General features: G+C 35.6%; 1 protein-coding gene across 2 annotated transcripts in view; it reads right to left on the reverse strand.

The window, feature by feature from the left end:
• Positions 1-16,719, reverse strand: part of CTNNA3 (catenin alpha 3) — a 1,813,915-nt gene that overhangs the window by 172,975 nt on the left and 1,624,221 nt on the right. For both annotated transcript variants that reach the window (XM_023205116.1, XM_023205115.1), the window contains exon 14: positions 13,280-13,372. In XM_023205116.1, coding sequence (XP_023060884.1) covers positions 13,280-13,372 — 93 coding nt within the window. The remainder of the gene's footprint in view (positions 1-13,279; positions 13,373-16,719) is intronic.

Here is a 16,719-nt window from a genome sequence, read left to right on the forward strand (position 1 = left end):
AACCAAGCGAGTTCTGAATATTTTTAGAAACTATATTTGAAAATGAAATCCTTTTTCCTTGCAACACCATTTTATATTACTTTAGGAAATTTTAGTAACATCATCATTTCAAAGAACAACACAAATCTAATGCTACATTCATGACTACATAATTGCAAGCAAATGGATTTAGGCATCTGGTGTAATAACAGCCCTGACAACATAGCACTTCTTTTCTTCTGAGCTGCAGTTTGAAACTGGACCAGAGTAGGCAAGTGGCTCAAGAGCTACCCATCTATAAATTAACTAGAAACTCATGAAAGGATCCCATGTAAAGGACTTTGTACATAGGAGGAAATTTGTTTAGCTTGGCCAATCAGACTGGCTCTCCCCAGAAACCGTTCTGAAAAATCTGAAGAGAACTAATTAGGAAGGTGAATGTTGCCAAGCTGCAAAAATAGCAGAGATGCCGTAAGGGTGAATCCACTCAACAAATAATGATGACAACAGTGATAGTGATGGTGGTGGTAATGATTATGATGATGACAGATACTTTTTATCACTTAATGATACATCATCCCTTATAAATATTAACTCCTGTAAGCCCCATAATAACCCTATGATGTGAGTATGTCGATTTTAAAAATGGGTAAGCAAAACACAGAAATGTTCAGTAACTTGCTCAATGACAACAGTTAGTATGTGGCAAAGTCTGATTCAAACATAGGAGTCTAGCTCCAGAAATTATGCTCTCCTTTAAAATGGTCTTAGCATCAGAAATGAGGAGACATGTTTGAAGGTTGATTTTTTCTAAAAGCTCTGTTTCTTACAAGTACATGACAATTACATAGCTGATGACTTTACACTCAAGGAAATGCTTCTGTTATATGTTTGTTCATATTTACATGGGATTTCAGCCAAGGTTTAGATGTATAGAGAGTGCTATATAGCCTATACAACTTATGTATTAGAATATATTAGAAATACATGCTCAAATTTCTAAAAAATAACTGAAGGTTAGAAATTACTTGCTGATTAAAAATATGAATATAAAAGGACTATCTCGGTTATGGTGCTTTCAAAGTACAAAGGTAATTTTTAGAATATTAGAAAGCATGTTAAAAAAGGTGTGCATTTGGCTTCGTTTTCTGCTACCTTACCCATTATTACACACAGTGTCTTTAGTAGGAAAAGATGTAAGTACATCTTTTTTTAACTGGGGACTAATAATTCAACAATATGTATACATGTTCAATTTTCAACATAAATGAAATACGACTTTTTCAATGATGACAATTTAGGGCAGGAAAAGCAGAGACATACTTGGTAGCCAGATATCTACCACAAACACCTCTAAACCTACAAAGAGAAAGAATCATTTGAGTACTTTAGCCTCAGAACATTCTTCCAAATGCCCATTGTCTGAGTAATTATCCACTAAAATACTATTTTTGAAATATAGGAGTTACCCTATTTATTCTGTAGCTACATTATAATTGGTTGGATTCAAGTGCTGTATCTGAAACAACCCCACTGCCCCAAAATTTTCTTCACAGGTCTCTTTTCCCAAAGCACATATATGGTTAACACCGTTTATTTATTGACTCAATAAATATTTATAGCATATTTACTAGCCAGACACTGTTCTAAGTGTGGGGGAATACATAATGGGAAAAAACAAAAGAACATTAGAACTGCTGCCTTTATTGAATTTACTGTCTAATAGGGAGACTAAACAAACAAGCAAATATGTAATACATCAGACAGTGAAGGTAATGTTATGGAAAAAAGTAAAGGAAAAATGGAAAGAGGTTATATGAGAGTTGGAAACAGTCACAGTTTTAAGTCGGGTGGTTAGTGGTGGCATTACTAAAAAGGTGATACTCAAGAGAACAAGTATGTCAGAAAAGAGGAGATTTGTTGGGGGATGAAGTCTGAAAGTTGAAGGAAACTAGACTTTAAGCCAATTCCTTGAGGAAAAAAAAAAATGGTTACCAAGTAATACATAAAATTTCACTGTAAGTTTAGAAAGTTGTAAAATTATAATATAAAGTTATGTATATGAGATAATTTCTAGTCTAACTGACATCTTTGCTTGGTTTTTCAACTTTTAGTCCAGTCACAGTCAAAATTAATTTCTGCTCTTTCACCATCTCCAGACTGCTCAATTCAGTCTCCTCCATACCAATATAAATAGTAAGTCCATCTTCCCCATTCTGAAGCCAAACCTTGAGTTGTCCCTGACTTCTGTCTCTCTCATTCCCAATATCCAATCTTTTAGCATATTTAGTTAGTTTTACCTCTCAGCGTATATGCACAATCAACAACAATCAACCTCCCCATTTCTAAAATCCTGGTCTCTGTCTCCACCATTTTTCACTGTAATAATAGCAATGGTTTTTAAGTTCCTGCTTCCTCCTGTACCACTTCTCAGACTATTTTCAATACAGCATTCAGAAAGACTCCTTTAAAATATGTCATATCATGATTCTTCTGGCTTCAAACCCCTCCAGTGGCTTCTCATTCTACTCAAAGTAAAAACCAAATGTCTTATGATGGTTTCTACATCATAAAAGACCAGGCCTCCCTTTAGTTTCAGACTTCTATTACTGCTCACTTCACTAACATTCACCTCCAAAAACATTTTCTCCTCAGAACTTCTCTATTTGCTATTTCTTCACTGTAAATGCATCAATGAGTAGAAAACTCTGTTTAAATAATGGATGGAAGGCTAGGTTCACTACCTAGCAAGTAAGTCACATATATCACAATATACCACTTAAATTCATGCCTTGGTTGCATTATAAACTACTACTAAAGATATATAACTTTTGCTTTTTTGTCAATGTTATAAGGTGGAAAACTTGCATTTATGAATACCAAGGTTCTACTCTATAAATCAATGGAAGAGGAGAGAGATTTAGGCTTAAATCACAGAAGTTCTAATTGTTGCAAAAATATACTTGATGCCCATACCTTCTCTCACTCTAAAATACACTACATCATTGGTGATAAGAAAATTTTGACAATGGAAAAACTAGATTAAGAAAAACTGTAATAAAAAAGATCTTTTTAATTTTTAAAAATTATATACTAAGCAATTCAGATTAGTTATTGAACATTAATTTTTACATAGAACTTCCCAGCAACCAAAGCAGGGTGAAAATGTACATATTTTAATGAAGTTCCATTTTCTGATAAGTAAGAGCATATTAAGATATTTGGTAAAAATCTTTCCCAGATTGAAATTTCAAGAAGCATTTATTAAAAGAACTCTTATATAAGAAGTTTTGGATACTATAATGTACAGTGTTTTAAACTTTAATTTTCTCTGCCTAGATTTTTATACAGTAACTTATAAAATTAAAGAAATAACACTAAATTTAAATTTAAGTAAAGAACTTAAAACTGCCCAAGTACACTACTTAACAATGGATAGAGATAGAGCCTAGTGAACTTGACATGTAAAAATCCAAAAGGAGTGAGTAAACTGTCCTTTAGATAGCTTTTCAGCAGAAGTTTTTGTTTTATTAAATCAATAGGGGCTAAAGTGTAAAGAAAGCTTTATGAGAGTAAAGGGAGTTGGGCTCATCTAGAAGAACTTTTGAAAGGAAGTGAAAAAGACAAAACTAGACCATTCTGACATGGAAAAATCAGGAATACAGGCTCAGGGAAAATCCTAACTCTCTGTCAGAAGCACAAGGATCATTGCAGAAATAAAAAAGGGTTTAGGATCTGTATCCCTTATATGGCCAGGAATAAAAAGGCACAGTGAAGGACTTTGGATCAATTAATATTTACACTAGCAAGTACTAAATTGAATATTTCAGAGTAGTGATCTAGCAATGTATAGTAAGATTTATCTGTCACAAGATAACTGTTGGAAGAAAAAAAGATAAAGAAATAAATTCATGTAATACCCTAGGCTCAATATATTAGAAACCTTGTGTGCTTTTAGGGCAAGATATCTTACAAAATAAAGCCTCTCCTTATGTTCTTTCCTATATGATGTGATTCACATGTGAATTTGCTCTGTACTAAGTAGTGCCCTACACTCTGCAGGTGTAGTGCTAAAAGAAGACAACATGTCCCCTGATCTACTGGAGTTTCGAATTTAGTAGGGAGGAAAATCCATTATATAGGAAGTTATACCGGCATAATGACTATCAAAATGTGAGAATCTCCACATGTAATGGATGATTATTGGAGGAAAACTATCTTGAACTTGGGTATCAGAGAAGGCTGGGCTAATCTGAAATCCTACTGATGAGCAGATACTGGTAAAGGGAAAGAGGGGGTGTTGCAGGAATTGTGTTTCTCCGAGATAATGAATAGTGTGAGGGTGAGCCTGATGTCTGTAAGACCTGAGATTTCTGCACAAGGAGGTAGCAATGAAGAGAAAGTGGCAAAATATAATGCAAATGAGAGCAGATCCTGAAGTTCCTTTACAGAGGGCATTAGGAGATTGGATTTCATGCTAAGGGCAAGGGGTGACACTAAGACCTAAAAGGGCTTTTATGTATGATGACAGATGACAGATTTTTCACTTTGGAAATATCATTGGAGTTTAAGTATGGACACTGGAAGTTTACAAAACTGATGGCAGGAGACAAGTTAAGGACATACTGCAGAAATCTAGGTGAGAGGTGCCAGTGATTGAACTAAAGAAGGGACCAAGATGGCATGAATGTTCCCCTCTGCTTGAAAACAGCTTTCTCCAAGTTGTAAACCTATCTCCTATTATAAAGAAAACATTTATTAGAAGTTTTACTATTTTTTTGGGTAAAGCCAGTTAGCAAACTTGATGGCCTATAATCCCTCTCACCTCATCTCTGAAAAATCTTTGTTTCAGCAGAGTTGAGCTCAGAATGAGTTCTAGCCTTTGTTCCATTGCAAAAGCCTTGAATAAAGTCTTCCTCTCCTATTTAACTTTGGTGCAATTCTTCCTTGACAGTGGTGATAGTGGAGGTGGTGAAAAATGGAGAAGTTCAGAAAATACTTAGAAGAGAGTAAAGCCAGAATATGTTGTATGATTAGCTATGGGGAAGACTCAAAAACTATTCCTGAGTTTAGATTTGTGCAACTGAATGTACAGAGGTGCCTTAAGAAATGTAAGAGTTTGAGTAGATTAGTGGATTAAGGTGGTGCATTTGGATTTGGAAACAGTGAGATCCACAGATGCCTGTGATTATTTCAAGGAGAGGAAATTTGTAGGCCTCCCGATATATGTAGTCAGAGCTGAAAAGACAGGGCTAGCCTAGAATCGTGTGCCTATATATGATATTTGAAATCTTGAGATTATGTGAGAATGTCTAAGAAAAGTAGGAGGAAGAGCTGGAGGATTTTAGGGCTTAGAGTAGAACTCTAATAAATCCTAATGTTCAAAAATAGATAGAGGAAAAAGAAACCATGAAAAATATGAAAAAGATCACCCAGAAAGATAGGAGAGCAGAGTTACTGCCAAACATAAAATTGAAATGATAGAAACCAATGATGAGAAAATGTATTGCCTGCTGTCTTGCTGCTGATTAATGTAATTTTATCTAGATTTATTCAAACTGTTTTTTATAATAAGCCAAATTAGATCATGAAGATGGTAATGAGGTCATGTGTCCCAATATTTTGCAAGGTAATTCCGTACAAATTTGAGTTATTGAGAGTATATTCTGATAATGATTATGGCCTATTAAAATGTTTTTAATTTTTAGAGTAAACCACTCCTCCATGGAATTTTTTTTCTACTTTCATAGTGAAGGATATTCAGCTAACTGCATGTAAACAAGCAAAAGTGAGGCAGTTTTTCCTATCTACAACATGAAGTTTACACGGCTTTTTTTTTACACTAAGAATCATCGCTAGTATTTTAAGATTTGATATGTTCCAGTTCATCTGTTGATATTGACGTTTTGAGGTTGTGTCCAGTAACCTAGGCAACTGTTCTTATTTCTGTCCTAATTTACTTCTATTTATAGAGCTTATATAGATTCAATGGCCCCAGCGATTTTCTCTAAAGCAGGGCAGGTTGACAAACTGTATGCTCTTAAGTGAATATAATGTTAAACATATGACAGACCTCAGTCATCAAGCAAAGACTGCATATTACAATTTCTGTAATTTGGGGTAATCAGTATATATGACGAATAATGTATCTTTAAAAAGGTAGTGTAACCTGGTCACAATGAAATATGAAATGACTATTGTTCAAATTATAATATTTCAATGTTTTGTTTTTAATGTTCTATTCATTAAACTCAATTCCAGCAATTTGAACTAGCAGCTTCAAATATCCTAAAATAAAAATCTTACTTGGTCTAATTCAGTGCTGTTAAACAAATTCCCTTTCTCACCTCTCACCTACAAGACACTATAATCAAAGTTTAAGTTGTGTGAGACAGAACAAAACCTTTGATTTAGTATTTGGACCTTACTGGATTTCAAGTTGTATAGGCGGAGGAAAGAATGACTGTAGAATATTTCTTCCTGGACAGGGGCCAAGAAAGAAGAGGTGATTTTAAATGGCTACTTGCAGAACTGTCTCCAACATGTATCCAATAAATATCAAAATGAGGTGTATTTTTTCTCTTTTTAAAAAAATCATTATACGTCTAGAATAATTAAATGTTGTTTTTTCTTTTTTCTTTTTTTTTTTTTTTTTTTTTTTTTGAGAGAGTCTCTCACTCTGTCACCCAGGCTGGAGTGCAGTGGGAACAATCTCCAATCACTGCTACCTCCGCCTCCTGGGTTCAAGCAGTCCTCCCGCCTTACCCTTCCTAGTAGGTGGGTTTACAGGTGTACACTGCCATGCCCAGCTAATTTCTGTATTTTTAGTAGAGATGGGGTTTCACCATGTTGGCCAGGTTGGTCTTGAACTCCTGGCCTCAAGTGATCCACTCACCTCAGCCTTCCAAAGTGCTGGGATTACAAGCGTGAGTCACTGTGCCTGGCAGAAAAATTAAAAATAGAAAAGTTGGAGTCCTGTATAACTTTATGAGAACTGACAGAGACAGAAACCAATGGATTACCAAGCTACCAAAGTTCCACGAAGAAGAAAAACTCCCAGTGCAGAGCCAGGCATTTTAATAAATGATGAGGGAAATAAGAACTTGACAACTACTGCGTCAAATTTTCTGTGAGGTTGCATTAACAAGAATAGGTTTTTTGGATATCTATTTCAGTTCTAGCTTATTTATGTGAATACGGATTTACATAAACATGCTGGCATCATTAAGAATCACAATGCCTTCCTCCTTTTAATTTCTTAAAGCACTTCTTGATTAGTCCCCTTCTTAACGAAAAAAACCATTTCAGAAGACTTCTGATAGTAAAGTGTCAGTGATGTCAAAAGCACTTAGTACCATGAAACGGGAAACCAAATAGTCACATATCAGGAGACAGAGAGATTTGTATTTACAAAGCTCCCTGAGCTACTGAATAAAAAGTCAAAGCACATCAGGAGTACACAAAGATCTGCACTTTTCGTGCGATTCATTTTATAAAAATCAAAATTTATTGTTCATTTCCTATGTGCCAAAAAGCAAACAAGAATTTTCAGATATCTAATTGAATCTTCAAAAACACCTATAAAATAGATATTATTATTATCATCACGATTTTACAGATAAGAAAATTGAAAGTTAGAAATGTAACTTTATGAAGGTCATATGGATACTAATTGGTAGAACTAAGATTTGAATCAAGGCTTATGTGACTCCAAAGTCCAGCCTCTTGGCTTATACATTATAGCAGTTCTATAAAGGGCAAGTCATTTGCTCACCTATTCTATTCCCAAAACTCTCTTTCAATCAATTTTATGAAGAGTCTTTTTAAACCCACAGTTATTATCCAGGTAAGTTTGAGGAACTTTCAGCTGCCACCCTGCTGCAACTTAAATAATTTCCTAAGTCTCTACTATGACTGCTGCCCCATTGCAGAAAATAAAACAGGAAAAACTTCTAGAAATTAGAATTCTCGTTTTATTGAAATATCACACAGAACAACGTGATGAGAGAATGACTAAGGAGCAATTGCCTTTGCTCTTCTGGATTCCGTGGTGGGAACTAACTTTGGATCTTCATCCTGGAGGATCCCCTGCTATATGACTCGACTTGCCTAATACTCCACTAGATCAAGGTGAAGTGACTCACTAAAAGAGACTGTCAGGGTCTGGGCATTACCAGGTAGTTTCTGAATGGTAATCAACAAACCGATTTTGCTACTGATAGAAGATTGCAGAATGGGGACAGGTAGAAATTTGCAAGGTTTAAATACATCTGATTTTAAGGTTTACGGTCTTCAGTTTCACAAATCATCTTTCTAGTACAGCAATTTATAATATCAACTCTATAATACTGGCTGTTGCAATAGTAGATCAATGATAATATTAAGGGATGATGAGACTATTCCAGTTTACAAGTATGCTGTACTGGAAAGAGAATATGTTTGAGGCCAAAAGACCTGATATTTAGTCCCAGTCAATAAGACTTGCATAAACTACTTAAATTTTTTGTTTCATTTCCTAATTAGTAAAACCAAAAGGAAAATACAACAGAAAATAAGCTCCAGGGCTTTTTATAAATAAGCTACCAATTTGAAAATGTTCTGTAAACTACAATGTGTTAAATAGTATCACGCACTGCTCTGTTTAAATACAAAATAATGTATGTTTGTATGTCTGTATGCCATATAACATTTTAGGAAGCTTTTAGGACTTACAAAAATCTTATTAATACATTTAGAAATTTTATTCTCTTTAAATAAGTCTATTTTCATGTCTCTTGAATTTGAGTTTTTCAGATAAAAGATGCCTATTTTATTCTGGTTGAAAGCATGAACAGAATAAACAATGAGCTCTGTGAAGAATGTTCTATGAACCCGTATCAAACTCAAACTCCTGTGTCACTCCAGTATGCCTGATCACGGGATATAACCACATATTGGTACACTGAGCATTTCTGTTTAATAATTAAGATCATTACTGATTTCCTCTGCTGTTTCCATTGCCACTTCATAAGTCATGCATTATTGGTCTTTTAATGTTTTGTTCCCATTGACCACAGACTCTAAATCATTATATGTGAGTTACAGACCTTTACAATGCCTAGTGGCATTTGCCACCGGTGACAACAATAATAAATGATGTTGAGCTGAAGCTAGGAGGAATGAAATACAGAAAGTAAAATGATAATAAATAACTGTCACTCCATTACTAAACAGTGCCTGGTTCTAGCACATGTTCAACACAGCAGAGTCTGCATAATCCAAGAACTAAAAAGGCATTTACTCTTTAGTAATAGCAACAACAAAAAAGAAATTCATTTACTCATCTTGTGCTGTGACCCCAAATTCCACACTGAGCATGGCATGAGTATTTAAAGAGTTCTCAACAGAATCTCCTTCAATATCTCATAGTATCTTCTCAAAGTGAGAGTGCATGTGAAATGTGCCAAAAGTTATACTCAGTCCAATGGATATGAAATTACAGCAATTATGGCTAGAACGTGACAATAATGTCTCAGATGGATATGAGACTGAAGACATAAATATCATTTTTGGAACACAGATATTAGTATAAAGAATATGGGACTCAAGAATACAAGATATCTGGGAGATATTGTAAAACCTATCTAAATATAATGCTGGTTCCTGTTGAGTGATTTGGGTGGAGACCAAATTTGAGCTATCCTTTTCCTTGGCCATCTGTCTCATAAACTTAACTTATGAGAGTAGAATCTGTTGTAATAAACTCACAAGGCAGATATAATGTAAGGGGTGTTATTCGTATCAAATCTTCTACAATATAAAATAATTTCTCTTCAAAATATAAAGGAAAATTTGTGTCTTCCCCTTGTCAGACAGCTGTGACACCCTTTGCTCTGTCCTCTTTCTCATTCCATTAATGACACACCAGGTTTATTGCTCTGGTGGTAGTCTATCTGTTGTCTAGTAAAGGACTTTTCCTAACTTTATTTCCTAAGTAAATTGACATGTGGCAATCACAGAAGGTCTCCGAGTCTGAAGACATAATCCTTTTAACAGACAAGTTACATAAATCTGGGCCTTAGTGATCTTATTAGTAAAACTGGAATAATATTAATATAGCAAAGTTAATGTGAAATTTAAGTAAATGGTATATGTGCAGTAATTTTCTTTTATTATTTTCTTCCAAAAAGCAGAGTCTGAGATTGGAACATAGTTTGGGAAATAGATATTAGAAAACAGAACTGGGAGCCTGGGAAGAACAAATCAAGAAAGAAAGGAGAGCCAGTCTAAAGACACAGTATCAACATGGTTACAATTGATCCTCCTGGGGACCCTTTCAGGTTCCGTGGAAAATGCACTTCCGAATTGTCTATCTTAGAAATAGAATAGGACTATTGGTCAAGAGTCACTCTATGTGGGGGTCACACTTCATATGAAGTTGTATACGTATTATCATCACTGAGCAGTTACCAGACGAATTCCACATAGCAGTTGCTAGGGAGCCCCAATGCAGGAAGTGAATAAAATCCAAACTATTTAGGATTTATGCAGAGGAGATTTGTAAGAGCAGAGAATAGCCAGGTTGAATATAATGTTGCCACCAGTAGATTTCACGATTTCGTGGTCACGATCTATCTTGTCACTAAACAGTGGTGAGGTTTTCACCCAGCGGCATATTCCGAATGAACTGGATTGTCTGAGAACTGTGCACAGCAGAACACTGATGCAAGATGCAGAGCAGTTTCAGGGTAATTTCCACAACATTAGGAGCAGTGGCTTCTATGAAAGTTCCTTAAGATTCAGAACCACAGAGATAATCAAGTTTGTAACCCATAACGGGCAGCCAGTCATCTAGCTGGCCTGGCCTATACTTTGGACCAAGAACAAAAATACAAATGAAAATAGTAGTAATAATAAGTTTACCATCTTATCATATAATGTGGAAGTTTTTGAAACACTTCCATATGCATTATCTTATTTGAAGTTACCAATGATGCTGTGAGAAACTATGGTATTATTCATCTCATTTTTCAAATGAATAAATTTGGTTTTCTAATCAAGTCTTCATCGTCTACAAGTTCTAAGCCAGAATAAAAACCGAGGTGTGTTTATGCTAATTCTGGCATTCTAAAAAGAGCCTTAATTTTAATAAAATTTCCTTTGGTCAATTACTTTGTAAGTCTTGACACCTACGCTTCACCTTCAGTGACATCAGCCTGAGTGAACCACGCACCCACCTCCCTGAAAGCATGAGCAAAGCTTACCTTTAGCAAAATGTGCTTCCAATTCAATTTCCATTCATAAGATGTGATCTCTACCAATGATGCCAACTAGATTTGATGGAAACTAAATCCAGATGCTGTGTGACCCTAGAGGGTTTTCAACACAAATTGGCTACTAGAGGGCTGACAAATAACCCGAATAATCTGTAAGAAACTCAAGAAAGTAGTATTTCCCAATATATCACCAAATACTATCTATCTGGCTATGTAATAATGGTGTCTACTTGGAGAACTTTTTTTTCTGCACTAAAATGAAATATTCCTATTACCAAAATTTGAGATAAACAATGTTTCTGATAAAACATAGGTTTTATTTTCTTGGCTGATAAATATTATTTCTAGGCAATCTGAATGTCTGCAAACATGGAACTTTCCAAAATTTATCTTTTCCCATATTATGTTTCACCATATTTTCTGTATTTTATAGTAAATGAGAAAATACTTAGCACACTGTAAAAACAAATATGTAAATTCAAGATATTATTGTTAATAAAAAGATATAGTTAAGTTCTAACGAGATAGCTTTTTTAACATACATTTCACATGTATGAAAGTAGATAAACAGAAGCAAAATATTTTACATAATATGTTGTGGGATTTTTAAAAAGGCAATCCAAAAGAATAGTAGAAACAGAATCTAACTCTCTGCATCTGTTTAAAATTAGATATTTTTCAGTGTATTCACTTATTTTCCATTCTTAGGAAATAGAAATCCAAAGGATTATAGGTAAAATTTGGTAAAGCCTAAAGTTATTTGTTTTTTTTTTTTTTTTCCCCAAGTCAGTGTCCACAAGCCATAGAGTAGAGTAGAATATCAAAACATGTAAGGGAATATCAATATTTTTATTAAAGGAAATGTGCACTAACATGCATTTGTGACATGGAGTTTACCAAACAAGTCTCTGCTTAAAATGTTTCTGAGGAGCTTGTATAACAGTATGTCTACAAAAACAGAGTGTGCACCAGCCTTTCAATGTAAGTTTTACAATATCAGATAGATCCATGAGAGACCAGAAAACAGAGGGAAAGGTTAGGAATTTGCTTCCATCTCCAAATTCTATGTCACTGAATTTAACTAACCTAATAATAATACTAATAATAACGATCATGATAATCATGCTATTGTTGCTGCTACTACTACTATGAATAATAGTAACTAACAGTTATTCAGAAGTTAGTACGAACTAGGCACTACATAAGTGCTCTGTTAGTTGACTCAGTTCATTCCCACAGTAATCCTCATATGAAGGATACTATTAGCATCTCTGCTTTACAAATGAGGGAACTGAGGTACAGAGAAGCTAACTGACTTTCCCAAGTAACACCCCAGAAGGAGGTGGCAGATTCACATGCATTCCCAGGAAGCCTTAGGCATCATGCTATACTATGTGGGTTTCAGATCCAAGGTTTATAGTTTGGTCTGCAGTTGCAAGCTGTAAGTGGCTAGGATGCCAAACTTTCACAGATACCCAGGCACTGGGTGGGAGTAAAGTAAAGTACAATATCTCAGAGTAATTCAGAAATCAGAATGAACATATTTGGAGTTGTGTGTGATGATGGTGGTCATGGTGGTGGTGGAGGTGGTAGTCGTGGTGGTGGTGGTGGTGTGTGTGTGTGTGTGTTTGGGGGCAGGCACAGAAGAAGTTATTGTTGAGAAAGAAAAGTAGATTATTGACTCAGATGAGTTTTCTTTTCCACTAGAATTTTGGAGTATATTTACAACTTCTTCGTTTCTTTTTTCTACTCTAAGCAAACACGTACATATTTCACTTTTATATTCCCATGACTCCTATAAAGATCAAAAGCAGTATGGAGTGATTCAGTACATGACCTGAAATGGACTTACTGGAGCTCTCATGATAGAGGAAATAATTCCTCTCATGTGGTTTCCCTTAATGCTAAGGCTTTTCTCCATGTGCTTCACAGAACTAGCTCCAGATCCAGGAATCCCACCTGTTAGAGGTTGCCTAGATTGACAAAGGGAGGGCACAGCCTTCAAGGACACAGTAATGCTTCTCCCACTAGGGGAGGTGACATACCCTATCAGTTTTCCCTTCGGTCTGAATGCTGGTGTGACTGCGGACCTCATGTTCCTCTTCAAGGTCAGAAACATCCTCCAGTTCCTCTGGGGTCTATAAAAAGAAAGCAAAAACATTGCCAGTGGGAATGTAAAAGCATTTCTTCTTTGGAAAACAACATGGCAGTACCTTAAAAGGGTAATCCTAGTGTTACCATATGACCCAGTAATTTCACTCCCAGTTGTATATTCAAGAGAAACGAAGGCATATCTCCACACAAATATGTATACACAAATGTTCACGGGAGCATCAGTCATGATAGCTAACAAATGGAAACCAAATGTATACCTACTCATGAATGGATAAACAAAATATGTACATGTGTACAATGGAATATAATTTGGCCACAAAAAGGAGCAAAGTACTGACACACACCACAACACAGATGACCCTTGGAAACAACATCCTAAGTGAAGGAAGACAGCCACAAAAGGCCATATATTGTATGATCCCATTTACATGAAGGGTCTACAACAGGCCAATCTACAGAGATAGAGATTAATTACTGGTTCTAGGTGCTAGGGGAAAGGGGAAATGGGCAATGACAATTGATGGGTATGTGGTTTCTCTTTGAGATGATAACAATGTTGTACAGTTAGATAGTAGGAATGATCACAAACCCTTCTGAATATACTAAAAAACACTGAGTTTTATCCTTTAAAATGGTGAGTTTTTATGGTATATGAATTATATCCCAATAAATTGTGAGAGAAAAAGCAAGCAAAAAAATGATCACAAGGAAAATTTTATTTCAGCAAATAGCAATTTGGCTACCCACTATGTTATGTGGTTACTGCAAACTAAGATGCTTACAGTTGATAAATGCATTAGATAATTATCATTAAAAACATATATCATCAAAATGCCACCAGAAATTATCAAGAAATTAAAATTTTAGGGACTTAATAAATAATTTAATTTGAAATTCAGTGTCTTTTATGAAGAGTTAGCTAACTTCCATTGCTTCTTTCAATTTCAGCTTAAATACCTCTTTCTCAGGGAGGTGTCTTGCTCAGGAATCCTCTAGACTGGGCTGGATTCTCTGCCAAGTGTTTCCTAGCCCCCTCTACTTTAACTGCCATCATGATCATCATACTTTAATATATCATTGCTGAATTAGGCAGCTAATTGTTGAACTGTCTATTCTGTGAGGCAAGGACATGTCTTCCTTGTCATTTTTGCAAATACAGGTCAAAGTACTTAACAAGAATTAGCCTAGTATTTGTTTCAATGCACAAGGTCTCAATAATTTTTTTATTTCAATAGCTTTGGGGATACAAGTGGGTTTTGGTTACACAGATGAATTGCATAGATGTGAAGTCTGAGATTTTAGTGGGCCCTTCATCCAAGTAGTGTACACTGTACCCAATATGTAGTTTTTCATTCCTGACCTCTCTCCCGTCCTCCCTGCTTCTGAGTCTCCAATGTCCATTATTCCACTCTATATGATTCCTTTGCTACAAAATCCTGGTGACAAACCCAGAAAATAGGTATTTGGGTTTCATAGAAAACAACCAAAAATGAAGTAGAAGATGTCCTTGGGTCTGTATCTTTCATGCACATATGATTCTTGAAGACTGGAAAGGGGCAGATTCTGTCTCCTTAGACTAGCTCTGATTTGCCTTAAATCTTGCTTTATACACAGACATTCTGTTTATTTTCAGGGTTGCCAAGAGCCTTTCATCTCTTGGGAGCACTCCAGAGATGGGGACATTTGATGATTAGTTCATATTATAGAGCAAAACTACCAATTTCCTATTCATTAATGGCTTCAGATTCTTTCTCATCTCATAGATCTTTAACCAGCGCTTTCTTTGTTCTCACACACTTGCACTGAGCAATACCCATCCCTTTGCAGAGGAGCATTTTGCATTTATTTCAACCAATTCCTATCAGATATTAACATTTCCCCTCTCACCAAAGCCTTCAATGTGCTATTTTTAATCTATATGTTGATCTCTTTGCAATCCTTCTTTGCTGCAACTATGTGCAGCTATTATCTTACGACAATTTATTCTTTCTTCTTAGATATTAATAGCATGAATTCATCACTATGTAATTTCTATACAATCATATATCTCATTATTAGTCATTTTGTATATTCTTTTCACAGTATTCTTGAGGAAGCATCTTTGCAATTTCCCTCATTGTTATATCAATATTTGAACAAATTCAGTTAATCAAATTCTCTTTTTTGTGCCCTGTTGTTTTGCAACTGAAGGTTGTCTGGTGTCCCCACTGTGATCTGTTTCTTATAAATGTCTCTTGTTTATTATTTGGGTTACATCCTATCATTCAATGACAAATAACTTCATCATCCACTCCAATAGTTTATTCAACCCCCAAAATAAAGTAACAAACTAAGAACCATTGCTGCTATCAGAAGTCACAAGTGCCATTTTTGTTGGGGATGCTGTAGGAAGAAATAAGCCTACCATTTATGCCCACATACTTCTGTGCTTTTCTTTGTGTTTAACATGGGACTAATAGTTTTCTTGCAAAGCTGCAAAAACTGACCTTTTCTTTTCATGAACAAAATCAGTGGGGGAGTGTTCAAAACACTTGCTGACAGCATTTCACATTTTTTAAGGCATGGTGTTGGATGGTACTGTGAAAATAAATGGTTAAATACAACATGCTACAATTTAAGTGGAAACTAAGAAAAAGATAGGAGTACTCTAATAATTTTGAGGGCAATACATTGACTCCTCCAGTACTAAAGACAAAAAACAGAAACAGCAAATATCCCAGCACTTTGGGAGGTCAAGGCGGGTGGACCATCTGAGGTCGGGAGTTTGAAACCAGCCTGACCAAAATGGAGAAACCCTGTCCCTACTAAAAATACAAAATTAGCCGGGAGTGGTGGCACAGGCCTGTAATCCCAGCTACTCGAGAGGTTGAGGCAAGAGAATCGCTTGAACCCAGGAGGGGGGAGGCTGCAGTGAGCTGAGATCATGCCATTGCACTCCAGCCGGGGCAACAAGAGCAAAATTCCATTTCAAAAAAAAAAAAAAAAAAGAAAAGAAAGGGGGAGAGGAGGGATGATAGAGTACCCTGGATCATGCATTCTTAAAATAGTCTGCTTCTACCTATCTGGTAAACAACTGCAAGTTTTGGTGTGTGTGTGTGTGTGTGTGTGTGTGTGTGTGTGTGTGTGTGTGTGTGTATGTTTCTAATCAATTTCCATTCTGTGAAAGATTAACCATCTTAGAGGCAGTGTTATATATTAGAAAGGCCCTATAATACTGAGTAATCCACACCGAATCTGAGTTCTGGTCCTCTAATGAGTGATTATGGGACCTTGGGCAATATGTGTTCTCTTTTAAAGTTTGGTTCCCTCTGAATAAAATTTGGATAATAATACCTAATTCCAAAGGTTGTTGTGAGGCTCAATTGTACTA

The sequence above is a fragment of the Piliocolobus tephrosceles genome, chromosome 9 (assembly GCF_002776525.5).
Source record: "Piliocolobus tephrosceles isolate RC106 chromosome 9, ASM277652v3, whole genome shotgun sequence".
NCBI lineage: Eukaryota > Metazoa > Chordata > Mammalia > Primates > Cercopithecidae > Piliocolobus > Piliocolobus tephrosceles.